This window comes from Micropterus salmoides, unplaced genomic scaffold (genome assembly GCF_014851395.1).
Source record: "Micropterus salmoides isolate LMB-PRFRI ecotype aquatic unplaced genomic scaffold, ASM1485139v1 Ms_hic_scaffold_18, whole genome shotgun sequence".
NCBI classification, from domain to species: Eukaryota; Metazoa; Chordata; class Actinopteri; order Centrarchiformes; family Centrarchidae; genus Micropterus; species Micropterus salmoides.
In genome coordinates this window covers 18,998,195-19,015,293 of record NW_024040928.1, presented here as the reverse complement: position 1 = coordinate 19,015,293, position 17,099 = coordinate 18,998,195, and the positions used below count along the sequence as shown (strand labels likewise).

The window sequence follows — 17,099 nt, the reverse complement described above, 5'->3', positions numbered from 1 at the left end:
ATTTTGTAGGGCTGTCCAAATGTATAGTGATAATTATTATACCCTATATAGTCCACTCAATGTATCCCAGAATGCATTTTGAAAAGTAGCGTACAACCAATGGTCACTAACAAGCCCTACATACCATCATGCATTGTGCCGACAGAAAAAACAGTCCACCTACTGGTTTGTCTGACGGCAATGACGCAATTAACAGCGACAAAATAATGACGGAAGTGGTGTCCGAAAGTGTTGTTTTAATTATGCGGGTGAGCTCACAATATAGTCCTCTACATACAACTCCCTACATAGGGAGTAGTGAATGAGTGGTGATTTCGGACACAGCCACTGTCTTTATTATGTAAGAAAGCTGCCAGAACATAATTCAGACATAGGGGTGTGCGCCTGAGGGAAAGTCAATACTCCATCACAACATGTCCCTCTAGGATTTGAGTTTTCTCAGGAGCCTGACCAGCACATAACCCTGAATAACCCAGAGCCTCTGTATGATATATACCCTGAGTACAAAAAAATTTTTATTACTACGCTACATGTTCAGTCTATCTGTAGTTAGACACAAGGCACGATCATGAAGGCAATTTGTTGCCAGAAGGTCCATTGAAGTATTCAGGAAACATCAAGAACAAATAAATATCAAGGACAGCACAGTTCTCCTCCATTGTTGACAAAACACATTCTTGGAATTCGTATTCACTCATGTCTATCTCATCAAAAAAAAAAAAAATAATTCTATTAGCAATTCTCTTAGACAAGCTTAAGACAGAGCAACAAGCGTATAAACATAAAGGGATAAATATGAGCATAAAATCCAGAAGCATTTCTGTTACTGTGCACCGAAACATTAAACTGAGACTAATGAAATTATTTCGGAATCAGGTGTGGATTGAAAGGCATCAAACTATCATTATGATCTTAACTCTAGCACTTTGAGATTTGTTTCAAATGTAAAGTGCATTACAAATAAAATGTATTATTATAATTATTATTATTATAATATCCTTTTTTTAAAAACTCAAAATTTTGATATGTAACAAAATAACCCCAAAAAACCCAGATCCCTCATGCCAAAAACACACAGACTCCACTCTGACATTTTACCAGTGATCTCGGACATAAAAAGCCTAAAATACACCCTGACCATGTGTATGATCACATGTTCTGCTCTGAGCTCCACATAAGGTCGTTTTCTCATGTCGAAGGCAGTTTTCTGTAGTGGCTCTGCTCTGCACTAGTTGATGCAGTAGCACCAGAGCTGCGCTAGTTTTAAAGCTCTGTCTTCAAGGACCAAAATATACTATTAAATGGGGAGCAGGGTGGAAAACCAGTGGACTATCATATGTTTCTACAGTTTCTACTACTTATTTCTATAATCTTGTAGGACAAGTCTCATTGACCTCTTCACTGCATCCTGGAGATAATTCTGCCAGGTGTGTCCCCTCTACATGCCAACAGTAAGCTTACTTGTGTACTTCTTGTTACTTAAAATAGATATATATCTTTAAATAATGCTTGAAATAGACAAACAGAAGCACTTTAACAAGTACACATGTACAAATATCAAATAATAATGAGCAAGGTCACTCCAGGGTTTGTCTCAGAACCTCAAAAACATAACTACCTAAAATGCATTGACACAAAATCTAAAAAAAAAAAAAAGTATGGTTCACCCAGATTGCCCTAACAAGGATTCCCTCTTTGTTGCTTATAGATGCCACAGTACCTCATCTTTTTGATGCAACAACAAAACAAACTGTTCCCACCCTGTCAAAATGCCCTTGAGCAAACCACTGAACCTCTGCCTTAAAGACCTAATCTTATGCTGTGTGTATTGTGATAACTGAAATAGACCAAACCACGGGCCATTTTTCCTCCCTTGCCTTTATTGCCACCCAAACTTCCACCTCCAGACCCTTCTCTTCTCTCAACCTGAAGAGAAACCCACAGCCAGCTATTTAAAGATCCCACACGACACACTTGCATCATGGAAAGTCGGTCCAGGAACCTCGGATGTGGCCCAGCCAACATTCCAGGCCCTGTGGTTGCCCTGTTAGCTGCTGCTTCGCTCTGCAGCTTCACACAAGAAGTGAAGCATTCCTGCAGTAAGTGGGTACTGAGCCAGAACAGATGTAGCTGAGCTACAGCTGGATGAATCATCCAACTAATCATACTGTTGTCGGGTTGCTGAACCCCCAAAACACATAATGTGCTGGTAATTACTGTTATAGTATTCAATTTCTAACCACCTCTAACAGCTGATGGGAAGTGCAACGATTAATCAATTAATAATTGAAGTAATTTTCCAATCAAAATGGCAAAAACTCAAAGGCTGCCACTTCTTAAATGTGAATATTTGCTGGTTTTCTTTCCCTTGTTGGTCATAGAAACAAAACATTTAAAGATATCACTATGGACTGAAGAAAACTTGCAATTTGCTGACATTTTTTGAACAAAACAACCTATTATTAGGGAAATAATCTGTAGTTGCAGCTCTGGAGGAGTCTCACAACAGCCAACTAGTAGTCTTCTCTAACATGGACTAATTACTGAAATGACAAAAATAATCTTTATGCATCATTATGTATTATAATATTTGGTGGACACGGTGCAGTGTGTCCTCCTACTGTCTTCTTAACTGTCAGTGCTCTGACCAGAGGTTTCAGGTATGCATTGATGCATGGGAAGTTACACAAACTACTGATGACAGTGTATTCCCGATGTGATCTAATAAGAAAATGCCTATATTATAAGAAAGCTAGATTAATGTAACCGACAGTCTTAGTTTAATAAGGTAGGTTAACTTTGAACCTGTTGATCATTATCAGTCAAGTTTCCTACCTGCAGAACAAATTTCTGATCAATGTAGCGCTTTGCAATGCTGGGCTGGAAGTCTGGATTCTCTAGAAAGCGTAGGAGAAACTCGTAGACCAGCTGGAAGATAAAGGAAAATTTAAAAATAAATAGAAATATGCGCCTTGTAACCACTACAACACACAATGATGTAATCTAAAGGAGTGATAATACAGATAGGCTGAAGTATCGGATCCTTACTTGAACATGAGGCCAGGAAGCCTCTAGAGTGGGTTCATCCTCCTCTGGGTCAAAATCAGGGTTATCACTTGGTGGAAGAGTCCGGAATATATTGGTGCAGATCTGGAGGGGGAGGGAAAGTCTTATTAACAAGTCAACATCCCAGGAGTGCGTGAGAGGAGACACAGCAGGAAAATACATGGCTATTCACAGATAATCTACAAGTGAGCTTTTACTTAAACATGCAGAGACGTAGAGCGCTGAAATGTGATTGTTCAAAAAAAAAAAAAAAAAAAGAGAGAGAAAGAGAAAACTGTTAATGGAAAAAAACATTTTAATTTCTGTGACAGACTGCTGGGACTATTGCATTCTGATGAAGCACATTGGTCAGTTTCACCAAACTGTCTTTGGTTTACACACACACACACACACACACACACACACACACACACACACACGTCTAATAAAATAAGCTCCTTGAAGCATTATTCAAAAACTGCTAAAGCAACAAATTTGGTTTAAGTTAATTTGCCTATGCGCCAAACAACTAAAACTGAGTTTGTACCTGAAGCAAGGCAACAAAATGTAAGGCCAGTTTTGTTGTGAGATAAGCAGCTGCTACAGGTTCCCACAGATTAAATAAATGTGGGCGGGAAAGGAAAATTTGATTACAAGCAGTTACAAGCGAAGCAAGCCGTGACCTGCAATCCCATCTCAACTTGCTCAACACACAATCTGGACACAAAATTAAGTCACTGTTCTGAATTCTCCAGAACTGGTGGTGCAACCCAAGAGGAATCTAATACTAGCATGCATGCATGAACATCACCAGCAGCTTGCTAATTGGAGTGGAAAGCAACTATTTTCTAATTTAACTGAGGATGTTTTATAGCACGACCAAAACACAGAGGGGCTGGATAAAAACCATTACAGACTGTGCATCTGCCACAACCCCCTATTAAAATTCTGTACCGAAGACAATCACTGTAGACAGGTCACCGCCACCTCTATCCCACCTTGTTATTTTTAGCAAGGGTACATTTGAGAGTGACACACATTGCAGCAGGGAGCTGGAAAAGCTGGCATTATGTGACTGGGTGCACAATCTCATGCTGAAGTGATAAAGACAACATCAAATTACTTATTGGCAGCTGGAAAATCCAAATGACACTAATGGGAGAGGAAGGTGGCACAGGAATTTTAAACCTTGACAGTGGCCCAAAATTTGACAGGCGGAAAAACCTACAGAAAAACTTGCCAGCAGACATACCATGGATGGAAATGGTAAAAACAAAGCATGGACACTGAGCTAATGAATCAGAGAATGAATTTGTTACTTTCGGCTACATTATAATTAATGTAAATGATGCCAAAATTACAGAGTATAGTTATAAAGTAGTTCCCAAACTTTTTGGAATTGTGACCCCTTAAAACAAAGCTATGTCTGTGTTATTTTCCGTGAGCATCAATTTGCCGGCTCGCTGCGCTGTATGAAAGGTACAGAGCCTCTGAGACGGGAACGTTTGTAGTTTCTGAGACTGAACGATGTCTGTGTGAAAAGCCTCAGCCGGCATGACGGTGTTGTTTTACAAGTAACGGTATTTTTCTACGCCGCTGGTTCCAGAAAAAAACCGGATCTCTATGTGAAAGCACACATGGTTGCAGAATTACACTGAACAAAATTATAAACAAAACACTTTTGTTGTTGCCCTCATGTGTGCCTTAGGCTGGCCACAGTAAAAGGCCACTCGAAAATGTGCACTTTCACTGTATTGAGGGGTTCCGGAAACCAGTCAGTATCTGGTGTGACCACCATTTGCCTCACGCAGTGCAACACATCTCCTTCGCATAGAGCTGATCAGGTTGTTGATTGTGGCCTGTGGAATGTTGGTCCACTCCTCTTCAATGGCTGTGCGAAGTTGCAGTGAGGTCAAGACCCCGATGAGGATGGCGAGCATGCAGATGAGCTTCCTTGAAACGGTTCCTGACAGTTTGGGCCAAAATTCTTTGGTTATGCAAACCGATTGTTGCAGCAGCTGTCCGGGTGGCTGGTCTCAGACGACCTTGGGAGGTGAAGATGCTTGATGTGTAGGTCCTGGGCTGGAGTGGTTACACGTGGTCTGCGGTTGTGAGGCTGGTCGTGTGTACTGTCAAAATTTTCTGAAACGCCTTTGGAGACGGCTTATGGTAGAGAAATGAACATTCAATTCACGGGCAACAGCTCTGGTGGACATTCCTGCAGTCCGCGTGCTAATTGCACGTTCCCTTAAAATTTGCGACATCTGTGGCATTGTGCTGTGTAATGGAACTGCACATTTTTGAGTGGCCTTTTATTGTGGCCAGTCTAAGGCACACCTGTGCAATACTCATGCTGTCTGGTCAGCATCTTGATATGCCACACCTGTGAGGTGGATATTATCTCCTCTCTTGATATTATCAGATATACTGCAAATTTTTTACAGAACTTGTTTTGGTTGAAGCTCTCGCCCAAACTCACCATAATAAGCCTAGAACCATCCAAACATTATGAGGGCTTTGTGACATTACACATTACCCTGCTGGAAAACTTGGTTAGTAACAATGCTTAGGTACTGTGACATTCAGATGATCTGGTTTTGATTTTCACAGGACAATGTCAGATCTTGTTATGAGCTGAAAGGAATGGTAGCCAGCATGGCCTTGTGCTGCTGTAGCCCATCCCCTTCAAGGTTGAATGAGCTGTGCATTCAGAGATGCCCTTCAGCTCACCACTGTTATTTGCCTGATTGTGTCCTTCCTGTTAGTTTAGAGAAGTCTGACAGTGAAGTGCAGCTGTTCCTGAGCTGCAGAAAACACCATCTGGAAACAATTGTACAATGTTCCTCAGCCAAACACTTACAGAACCTGTTGACTGCCTGCATGCTTTACACACACAGTAATATACTCTTTGAATAATCTTTGGTTCTGGCTGTTTGTAGTAGGGCTGAAATGATTCATCGATAAAATTTATTAACTCGATTACTAAAAAGCATCAACGTAAATTCTTGACACCGATGCTTTGTTTAATTCATATAATACCACACTGTTTTGCACGGACATTTATTACGCTGTGTGAACACGACGTGATTATGATGGCTCTGTTTGCGAAGTGGAGAAAGAGAGAGAAAATAGCGAGGGACGAAGAAGAAAGTGTCCAAAGTATGAGATTATTTTAAGCTAAAAGACCCTGTAACGTTACAGTCAGTCCACTGTAAAACGAAACTTATGTCGCCTTGGCATCTGCACAACGGCACCTGATCAGAAAGCACCCGGTGTTATGCCAACAGACCACAGACAAGGTAACATTAAAAGCAACTTTGGCATTTCATTGAAATCGGGATTGGTCATTGAGTTGAAGGCTAGCCAAAGTAAGCCAGACCTCAGCTGAAAATGTATAAATGTGTTTATTGTTCTCCTGGTTGGGCCATGAGATTGGGTTGTAAAGTCACAGTCATGAGTTAACTGAAGCTTGGAGTACTAAAATCATTGTTTGCTGCAGCCCTAGTTTGTAGCACAAGTCGCACATATCAGCATTTACCAACACCCACATACACAATTGAAAGCCATTACACATTCAACTTAACTATGCTTATCGCCTCTGCACTTGTAAGTACACCTTAATACTTCAGTGCCAATAAGGAAGACCATGTAGTTCATAGTTTTGAAACAAGAGACAATTATCTCTATTCAGCTATTAGTCATTTGGTCTCTGTCAGAAAATAGTGAAAGATGCATATCACCCTTTTCTAAACCCCAAGCTGATGTCCTCAAATTGTTTGTTTGATTTTGTAATTTGCTGCCAGGAAATACTCACATTTAAGTAGCTGGACACAGTGAATCTGTGGTATTTCTGCTTTCAAATCAACAACTAAATGATTATCAAAATTGTTGCATATTAATTTCACGTTGATCATCTAAGTCAATCATTTCAGCTCCACTGTGGACATAGGTTAATGTAAGAAGATTAGGATTTACTTCTCTACAGCAGCCTCTGACCTGTCCTATTCCAAAGACCCTGCTCACCTGTTGGGTCCAGTTGTGTCATACCTGAGCGACCAGCTTGTGTCTACTGTACTTATCCGAGGCTTAAGTCAAGGTTTAATACGACACGAGTATTGAAAGCTGTGCAGGCCATGGAACAAGCCGGTCTGTTGCGATATAACAATCACATGTGTTTACATTTTCTTTTCTCTACACATATTATAGCAACAATTAAACCAATGATTTACACCTGATGTGAGAATACCCCACACATCCTCAGGTAAGCCTTGACTAGCGTTCCAGGCCACAGTATTGGCTTTATATCGTCTGCAGATGCTGGTAATCAGGCAGATGAATAAATCAGTGTTGCCTCTATGAGCTCTCTGTGGCATTTTACTTTGCCTTTCCTGGTGCGATGCACATCATTGGCTGATCAGAAATCAGATGACTCACAGAGTGGGTTGCCAGGCGAGAGATTGCGCCTCAGTGTGATGCCAATTTTTCCAGAGGAGTGCTCTGAGGAACAAATGCTCAAAGTCAAGATAAATGGTGGGGTTGATAGCTCGTCTTCACCGAGGGTGGTAAACTGTCTATTCTTTGGCCTACAGCCGAGGTTTTCACACTGTGAGGCTCACATTTCGGGGGAATTGACGTGAAATGTAAGAGCAAAGATGATGCATGAGATGAAAATATGGGTGCATGCAGGTGTTCAAAAAAAACAGCGGAAAGTCAGTTACTGTAGTCCATAAATCTACTTAGAAATCGTAGGGAAAAAAAGACACTCAGTACTTGACTGAGATTCATCACATCTTTAAATTTTCTTCAGTGTGAAAGTAATCAAGGGACAGTTGTCTGTACATACATGGGTTCATTACACACAGGAACCATATTATCCCCCCCCCCCAAGTAAAAGTAAGACAAAGAACATTAACAGGAGCGACAACATTCAATAACAACTTCCAGCTATTTACAATTGCGGGCGGGATTCTGTCTGAGGCCAGAGATGTGCACTGTCTGTACAACTAACAGGTTAAATAACTCACCACACAAGCATCAGACATGCTTAATTAATTCCCCCACTCATTTCACAATATTGAAAAATAACTAAAGCTGCACAAATCAATATAAATATTTTGAAAAGAGAGCACACCTGCATTGAAGCAGTGATTTGTGTGTGGAAGTATAGTTGTAGGATTAAGTGACTATAAGTGAAACCAATGTATCCTTGCTGACGACAAGGGAGGCTGCAGCTCTGTATAGGGTCGAACTGATGGTGACAGTAGTAGCACCCAACACCTAGCAACGCTGGGGGGGGTGCATATGTGCGTGTGCAGTCATCGAGTACACAGCATTAGCAAAAAGGATGACAAAGGTGGGAATTAAAGCAAATAAAAAGGGAAATTACAGCTCATATATGCTCTTTTCAACCAACTCTCCTTGCTTTGTACTCATCTCTGGCACAGAAAGGATAGATTTAATCAAAACTGTCTGAGAGAAGTAATTTTCTATAATATACTAATTAGAGAGTTGGCAAGAGAGGTACAACCTCCTTTTCCATAAATGAGAAACCTTGCTGTTTGTACTCCTAACAACCTCAGTGATCAAAGCAGCCCTCACTGCAGCAGAATAATGGCCAGCACTATGAACACTCACCTCTTCATTATCATGTGATGCCAAGCATGGAGTATCCGGGAGAGCCATTATCAAGCCAGCTTTCTGAAAGTGCGGCTGTTATTTGTCTAACCTCATTCAGAAAAGCCCGTCTGTACAGACACTCTGCTCTGAACTGGGTTTCTCTTGAGCTCGACCCATGTCCCTCTGTTCTGCCCCGGATAGATAAACAAGATTACTAAGAAATACCGCTTACACTACCTGTGCACCAGCTGGAGTCAAGCACTTGAACTACTCCAGCCTTAAAAACCCAAGAAGTCAATGTGCAACTAAGGCACATGTTAAGTAGCTCATTCAGTGGATGGCCTGAACACACACACCCCGAAAAAAGCAAATTAAGCAATAAAACAGCAAATTAACAGTAGCAGATATTTCTTGCTGCTGGTTAGTGTGATTTATTAGTATGATTGCATTAGTGTGAGTATAATTCCATATCACTTTAATTTTTATTACTTTGGACTGCTGACGTCAGAGGATTTGCTGCTATGTTTACTGTCTGTGTTGACACATTGAAAAGTTAATTGTGCCATGTTGCAGACAGAGCAGAAAATCCCATATATCCATTCTGTATTTAGCACCTACAAGGTCCAATGATTATATTTAGGAAAGATCCACTCTACAGACAGGGAACGTATGAAATTAAAAACACAGTGAATCAGCATGGTGGCAAAAACAAGGAAAATAAGATCTAGCTTTAGAAATAAGCTATATTTTCGGTTTCTGTTTACATGAGCTAATTTTATGTGTTTGTTTGCTGTGCTTGTTTTTAAAGCTGTACAGCTTTACCACCTCCTGACGAAGTGAAGACAGAGAGCTAGTATTTACTTAAATTCTGGTGTTATTAGCAGCCGTAACTGGCCGGGCATACTCTTGATTTCAAATCAAATTTATGTTTTTGGTTGCTTTGCGGGTGTGACCAGCTCAATTACATTAATTGCAAATACATACTATAACTTTAACACAGATGTTGCACCAGTTTAACCTTTGACATTAAATGCAACTTTGTCAACACCGTTAGCTGTAAACTTCATATTTGTCATGTTTGAAATTAATTCAGTGCAGTGAATAGAGAGAGAGATCCACTTCCTGTCCAAATTAAGATAACAAAACGTATTCATGGCCCTATTTTCGCAGTGGCACAACAACCTGCACAAGCAGCACTGTATTTTCACAATTGTATTTTCTTGACCTTGAAATTCACATTGCCCCGCCTGTGTAATGTTTTGGTACAAATGTCAGCAGTCTGCTACAAGATAAGGCTACGCATCTGCTCACGTCAGACTTGTCAGTTATAACTCTGTATTCTGTTGTTTATGCGGGAGACATCAAATTACAGCAGCTCATTAATCCTGTGTGTCACGGCCAACTTTCCAAATTCCTTTATACCAAAAAGTGGGTTTTCATGTTTTATTCTTGAAATACATAGGAGTGCAAATGCTGTTTTGTCACAGTTTACGGTGTGATACGACCCTTTTAAGATAGATGCAGTAGAATTAAAACTGAAATAGCACCAGTTTGATGCAATTCTATAAACAGCTTATTATTTATTTAATTTGTTCCTGTTATCATTGTATAAATAAAAACAAATAAAACCCACACCATCTGTCTTTGGCTGCAGCTTTGTGGTGCTGTGTGTTCACATCGTGCTGCTCTGCACCATCCAGACAACACGATTTACCAGAGGAGTCGATTCGTCGTGTGTTGAGATTTTGTCGTCATGTGTCACTGTATTTGGTGTTGCAGTTCCAGAGTGATGTGATTGGCTGAGAGATTATTTTTTATTCACCACACTCTCCCATTTATATGCCATTACACCCAGCCCTTTAGCACCTACATGAACTGATATAACAGGTGCGCCCGGAGACGCCCACACAGTCTGTGCACACAAATCCTACCACTTTGCACTTATTGTTTCACTTGTGTGATTAAACCAGGACCTACAGTTTCCAAAACTATGGAGAAATTGCATTTTTTCTGTAGTAATTTGGTGCAAAGACTGCTAATTTCACTAGTCCATCTCACACTGCCCCCAAATTGCACATCAAGTAAACATTTTAACCTGTAAAACTCATTAGTGAGAGACAAACTGAACCCTGAATCAATAGTTGCAAGGTATGACATGGATTACTGCCTACAGTCCATTAATCATCTGAAGACTCCTTGACTCAGCTGTAGATTTGCTCATTCGTCTCCATCATCATAATCTGCTGTGAATCACTGCAGCACTGACTACAGTTACTGACTGTTGTGTTCTAAATGTTGCACATGAGTCATTATTGTACTGTAGGAGGAAACTAGGCTGCTGAGGGCACCTGCTCCATGAACACAAATCTATACCATGTTGGCCAGAGATACTTTGAAAACCAACCCAACCCCCCTGGAAACAGAACACTGCGTAACAAGATTCCTGCAACAGCCAACGTGTTTATAACTCAACCCGACCTTTGCTAAGTTGAACCTGCGCTCTGACCTTTCTCCTGAATGAATCATGGATGTGCATCTCCAGAAAATACGTTACGAAACATAACTTAACATAATATAAGTACTATCTCAAGTACACACAACTGTTCCCTAGGTGACTTTCTGATTAGTTACTACTTTGATAATTTTACCTTGCGCAATGAGTGCAAAACATGTTTCTAGATTTCTAAAAATACATCTGATAACAATCACACCGGACAAGGATGACAACCACAAACAGCATAGGTGACCATCACTTGCAAATGTATTGTAACATGTGCAGCCATGTAAATAATAATGACTGACACAGACATAATGTGAGAAGACTCCTGGCTTTTAAATATATATTGGATCTAATGGTTTAAAATATGATAATGCAAGGAGGAAATGTTTGTGTAACACGTGCTGATGTTCTCAGTATTTTAAGTTGTTTCATTTCCTCAAAACCTCTGCACCCCTGAACGTGCGACAGGTGCATCGGAAGAAAAGCACGACATTTTCTGATGAAGGTCAAGCCGACTGTAACGTCATATATAAATAAAAAGTGTACAACAGTGTGCAGGAAAATTTTAAAAATAAATATGTAGATGTTACGTGACCTGCATTAGCAAAATCACCCCACAGAGGAGCACTGCTTCTTGGGGTTTGAGAAAAACACTGACACAAGGGGAGCAAAGAGTGAGTTAAATCTTTTCAACAAAAGAGCAGTGTGGGGTTTGTTGTGAAATAGTTACAGGAAGTCTTTAGTGTAGAGTAGGTTATTCAGGTTTTAACTGAGGTTAGAAGTTGATCTGTGAATAAGATTGGTGAGTTGAAGACACCTACTGCAGTAAACCTCTGGCAAACATTATTAAGGTTAGCAGTATTTTACCTGTACTGTGGAAAGGATTATAAAAAAAAAATAATGAGAGGGTGTCATCATATAAGCTTTTCGACAGCAGCTACCACTAGATTACAACAATAGTAACGCTGACAGAAAGCACCTACGTACTACTGTCAAAATCAAACATATTTTGGTGAAAAAGCTGAAAATTAAAAACTAAAATGTCAGGGCCATGTTGGAAATAATAAAAAAATTAAAATCCTACTTTATGAACTCTGCTCCGATAGTACTGTATTCAGTGAGTAATGCAGTTTGTGAGCGAGAGAGGAGGAAATAAATAGGCACAAAGTCAATTACATAAAAAATATTGGGCTTTGCCTTTGTGCTTAGATGGAACCAGTATGGTAAGGGGTTTTGTATGGTGACATGTTCCTGGTGTTGCTGACACAACATACCCTGTCTAGACACACGATCAGCCTCCATTTTTTAATCCTGCTCAACTGCACAGGGTGTTCCACAGGGACACAGAGAGGGGGGCTCTCTCCTATTAAATAATAAACAGAGGTAATAGAACATAACTTAACGCTTCGGAATTATGTGCTGCTGTTGTGGTTGGGTTCCTCATGCAGAGATTATTTTAAATCTAAAATAGGGCCCTGTACATTTAGAGAAGCGCCAAAGAACCTGTATACGTGGATCCTCACCATATCAGTGATCTCTGGATAAGCAGACTCCACCAGCACCCCTCTGTTGGTGGAAACGTAGTCCACAAGCTCGTTAAGTGTGGCCCTCTTGATCTCCTTGCTCTTCAGGTCTGTCACTGAGTCCATGAAGTCGAAGAGCATGCAGCACTGCTGGAGTTTTTGGGTGAACAGCTCCTGCTGTTCTGTTGAGGGGGCATCTGAAATTACACAAGAGGAAATACACTGAATCATTGCTTATATACACTAGAAAGCATCCAATGGAAACAGATAACAGAAGTGACAGGAGGGGATGACAGCTGCAACTGTTTGCAGTACAGTAGGAAGTGTAAAGTAGTGCATTTTAATGGGGCCTGTGTTAAGATAAATTTTTGCTTTTAATATCCCCAGCTAATTGAAATCATCAATGAACAGAATTAAAGACACAAATAAATGTCCTCTAATGTTACAGGCAGCGGGTTTATTGCACAGTTACATATCTAAATAAACTGCTGGACAAACAGGCCGAGAGACACAATACATAGATGTATTTTGCCACACACCAACAGCCCAGTCATTCTCGGCTTTGATCGTAAAGCTTTTTATGGATTAGACGGTGAGTGCGTTCAGGGTTATTAGAGCTGTCAAAGTTGACCCCAGCTGAGCTATAAACAGCATTTGGGAGCCGTCCAGAAATGCATTGACACTGTACAGTGATGTTCTGTTCCAACACAGCAGTTCATCGCTCCAGACACAGGACTCTTTCTGTAACAGCATCAGAAGGACACAGTTAAGTGAACCAACACTGCAGGTCTGATGCACCCAAAAGGTTCTAGGGTTATGCAAATATAGATGCCATCTATGACACTTGCTGACATTAAGGTGCTAATGAATGCCTTCATTAAAATGTCTTAAATACCCATTTTCTGTATACTAAACTTCAGTTAATACATTTGGACATAAGCTCCGTTTCCCCATCTCTACTAGAACTTGAGTCACATGCATGTGATGTGAAGTTCTCAATCTACTTAGCTAGTAACACTAAGTACACAACTACTGGTATACATTATTGTAAAAAAAAAAAAAAAAGTAATTTTTGCCTCTAGAAATGGCCCTTTTCTGACATTTTTATTTTAAGACAAATCGATTAATTTAAAAATCGGGCGGCATGGTGGTGCACCGTCGCCTCACAGCAAGAAGATTGTGGGTTTGAACCTTGGTCATTCCCCGCATTTCGCCCAATGTCAGCTGGGATTGGCTCCAGCCCCACTGCGAGCTTGTACACAGGACAAGTGGTTGACGATGGATGGGTGGGTGGATCTATCACAAACATAATCATTTGTTGCAGCCCAAAAAACACACACACACACACACACACACACACACACACACACACACACACACACACACACACACACACACAGCTTTCCAGTGCTACAGTGTGTCTTCACAGCAAGAGGAGTCAGGGTGAGAAGGAGTTTCTTAATGAGCGATATTATGCAACTGAAAAGGCACTGCCCATAAAATGGGTACAAGGCTCAGCCAAAAACTCATGTTTCACACCTAGTGAAAATATTCCAGTGGTGACAGCTGACGAAGTACTTTTGCAACTGAACTCTACAGGTCAGACCACTGGCTGCTGCTCTGAGTGAACTCAATATCGAAACGAAACTATAGCAAGCTCACTTTTTAACTATTTTGCCCTAATTCCAATTTTCCAAAGTATCGAATCTCAAAGGATTCCATAATCAAAAGGGCAGACTGAATACCAAACTGGAACAAGACAGGAAAAAAGGACCATGTGGCCCCTGCAGCCTGAATGCGCTGTTAACATGACACATGGGTGACTCACCTTGTAAGTGCATAAACTGGCATATTGTGTGTTTAACACTGGATGTCGTCAATTTGGGCAGTCTTGGGCAGTTCACTAAATAGGACATTTTTTTTAAGGGCATCTTTAAAGGAATAGTTTTAACTTTTTAAATGCACTCGTTTTCTTTTAATGCTAGATGATCAATACCAGTCTCATGTCTGTACAGTAAATATGAAGCTACAGCCATGAGATGGTTAGCTTAGCATAGTATAAACACAGAAAACCGAAACACCTCTAGAACTCACTGATTAACATGGTGCCTCATTTGTTTAATCTGTACAGAAACCTTGGTTTAAAAACGACAGGTTATGTTTTTATGGGGACTGATGTGCTGGACTATTTCTTGGCCTTGCGCAATCTCATCCTGGGGTGTTGACAACCTCATGGGTAGGGCTGAACGATTAATCGTTTTCAAATCGAAATTCCGATTTGAAAGAACGCGATTAAAATGTAAGTTAATTATCCAGCGCATCTGAGTCATGCAGTTACAAATTCATTCCGTTGTCATCCTTGTGTGATAGATCTGCACGCCAATCACAAGCACCATGCGCCTCCTGTTATGGTCCTACTCACCAATCAAAGCGGGCACAGGGCGTGTAATTTTACAACAACAAACGAAGCTAGAGGAAAACGTAGGTTAATGGCGCCAGCCGACCCGACACAGGCAGCTGTTCCGCGGATTTGTCCGGCGTCAACTCACACTTAAGTGTTTCAGCAGCGGAGCGTTTAGCCTACATGTTGTTAACGTGTTGTGAACTTGTCATTTGCGTGCTTCACCTACGGATAACAGCTCTCCGAGCCCGTTCTGTTCCGCTCTCTGCAGGCTAACGTTACATATCCACATGGAGCATTTCAGAATAAGAGCGTTTTGCCTGTCTGATTTTGCTGACTTGTTCAGATTTTGCTTATTTGTTCAGTTATCCTTGATTTTTTGTGCTTCTGGTTAAGTAAGCTATGTAGTTAAATAGTTTCTTTTATTGTCGGTTTTAACTGTGTTTATTGTTGATGTACGATCGGGAGTCTGCAAAGGGTGGAAATCGACCGGATTCTCTATGCCGTTCTGTGTCTGACTTCCTGTCTGGTTCATCTGCTCTGTACTGCTAGACGCGGCTTCTGTCAAACATAGACTGGCAGTGAATATTGAACTTTAGCTAAACTTCAATAAAAAAAAACAACAACCGCAACATAACCACTCATAAAACTGCTATTAGTTTTTTTTAAACGTCAGTGTTTGAAAGGTAAACAAATGAGATAATTGTTGATTAACAGGCGAGTTTTACAGGTGCTGGTAGGCGAATTGTGGCACTTTGGACAGAGCCAGGTTAGCCGTTTCCCCCTGCTTTGAGCCTTTGTGCTAAGCTAAGCTAACTGGCAGCCGATTCATATTTACTGTACATATATCAGAGTGGTATCAGTCTTCTCATCTAACTCTAGGCATGATGGCGAATAAGTGCAAAAATGTTTAACTATTCCTCTAAGTCTAAGCTCTAAAGTTCTTCTCTTTTTGTGAATCCAATATATTTTTCTTTTTAAAGCATGCGCCACAATTCCTTTATGATAAGTCATGGTCATGCAAAAGAAGACAAACTTAGCCTCCCTTGCTGCCTGATGTAAACAATGCAGGCATAATATTCACATATTCAGTGTGTGTTTGTGTGAATGTGCTTTCTGAGTAACCAGAGAGAGTATATAAAAAATCATTTTATTTCTTTACGGGGAACTGTCTTTATCCCAGTGAGAGGAGAGATTGCTGTGCCTGTTAGAGAGTCTGACATGTAGATGCTTTTACGAATGTGAGGCTATTTTTGCCTTTCAGATACAGATGTATTTGTGTGCAAATTCCTCATGGTGCTTTGCAAGTTAGGAAAATATTTCCTTTTGAACTATGAAGCTATATAGGAAAACAAAAGAAGAATAAAACTTTTGGGACATCAGATAGAAATTCCAAGCTGCCAAAGATTTACATGGATTTCATTTCAGAGCAATAAATGGTCATGTTCATCTGAAGGACAACACAGGAGTCCTTCACTCCCACATGAAATGTTTTATCTTGGCATCACAATGTAGCAACATGAGAAGTAAATTAAGCATACACATTTTAAAAAGTCTGCCTGTACTGCATATTCTGACTGCTGTATCTTTTAAAAAGCTTCAGGAATCACTTAAATTATTATCTGGATGCAATAACATGCAATTTCATAACCACACATGGGCATGACCAAGAAAGAGGCAGGGTTAAAAGCAGAGGCACATAAGATGAATAATTATTATATAATATAATAATTATTCCTTAGAGTGAGTTAGAGTAAAACAAAAGGTCTTAATTGCTAATCTCTGCTGGTAGTGGTGCCTTGTAGTTGAACTACTGTATCTTGAGTCCTCCACTGAGAGGGGCTCTGTAACTACAGGTGACATGAATTACAGGTTTCACCATGCCTTACTGACCTTTTGAGTAGCATGACCTCAGACAGAAAAAGCATTACTTCGCAACAACAATTAAGAACAGAAACCATTACATAATGTTAAAAGTCAAATGCAATAAAACAGGATTTACAGGGAACCTCCA

At 40.4% G+C, this 17,099-nt stretch overlaps 1 protein-coding gene across 2 annotated transcripts in view; it reads right to left on the bottom strand.

Moving 5' to 3' along the window:
- Positions 1-17,099, bottom strand: part of ppp2r5a (protein phosphatase 2, regulatory subunit B', alpha isoform) — a 44,427-nt gene that overhangs the window by 13,735 nt on the left and 13,593 nt on the right. For both annotated transcript variants that reach the window (XM_038726235.1, XM_038726236.1), the window contains exons 2-4: positions 12,685-12,881; positions 3,049-3,150; positions 2,836-2,928 (exon numbers count right to left, since the gene is read on the bottom strand). In XM_038726235.1, coding sequence (XP_038582163.1) covers positions 2,836-2,928; positions 3,049-3,150; positions 12,685-12,881 — 392 coding nt within the window. The remainder of the gene's footprint in view (positions 1-2,835; positions 2,929-3,048; positions 3,151-12,684; positions 12,882-17,099) is intronic.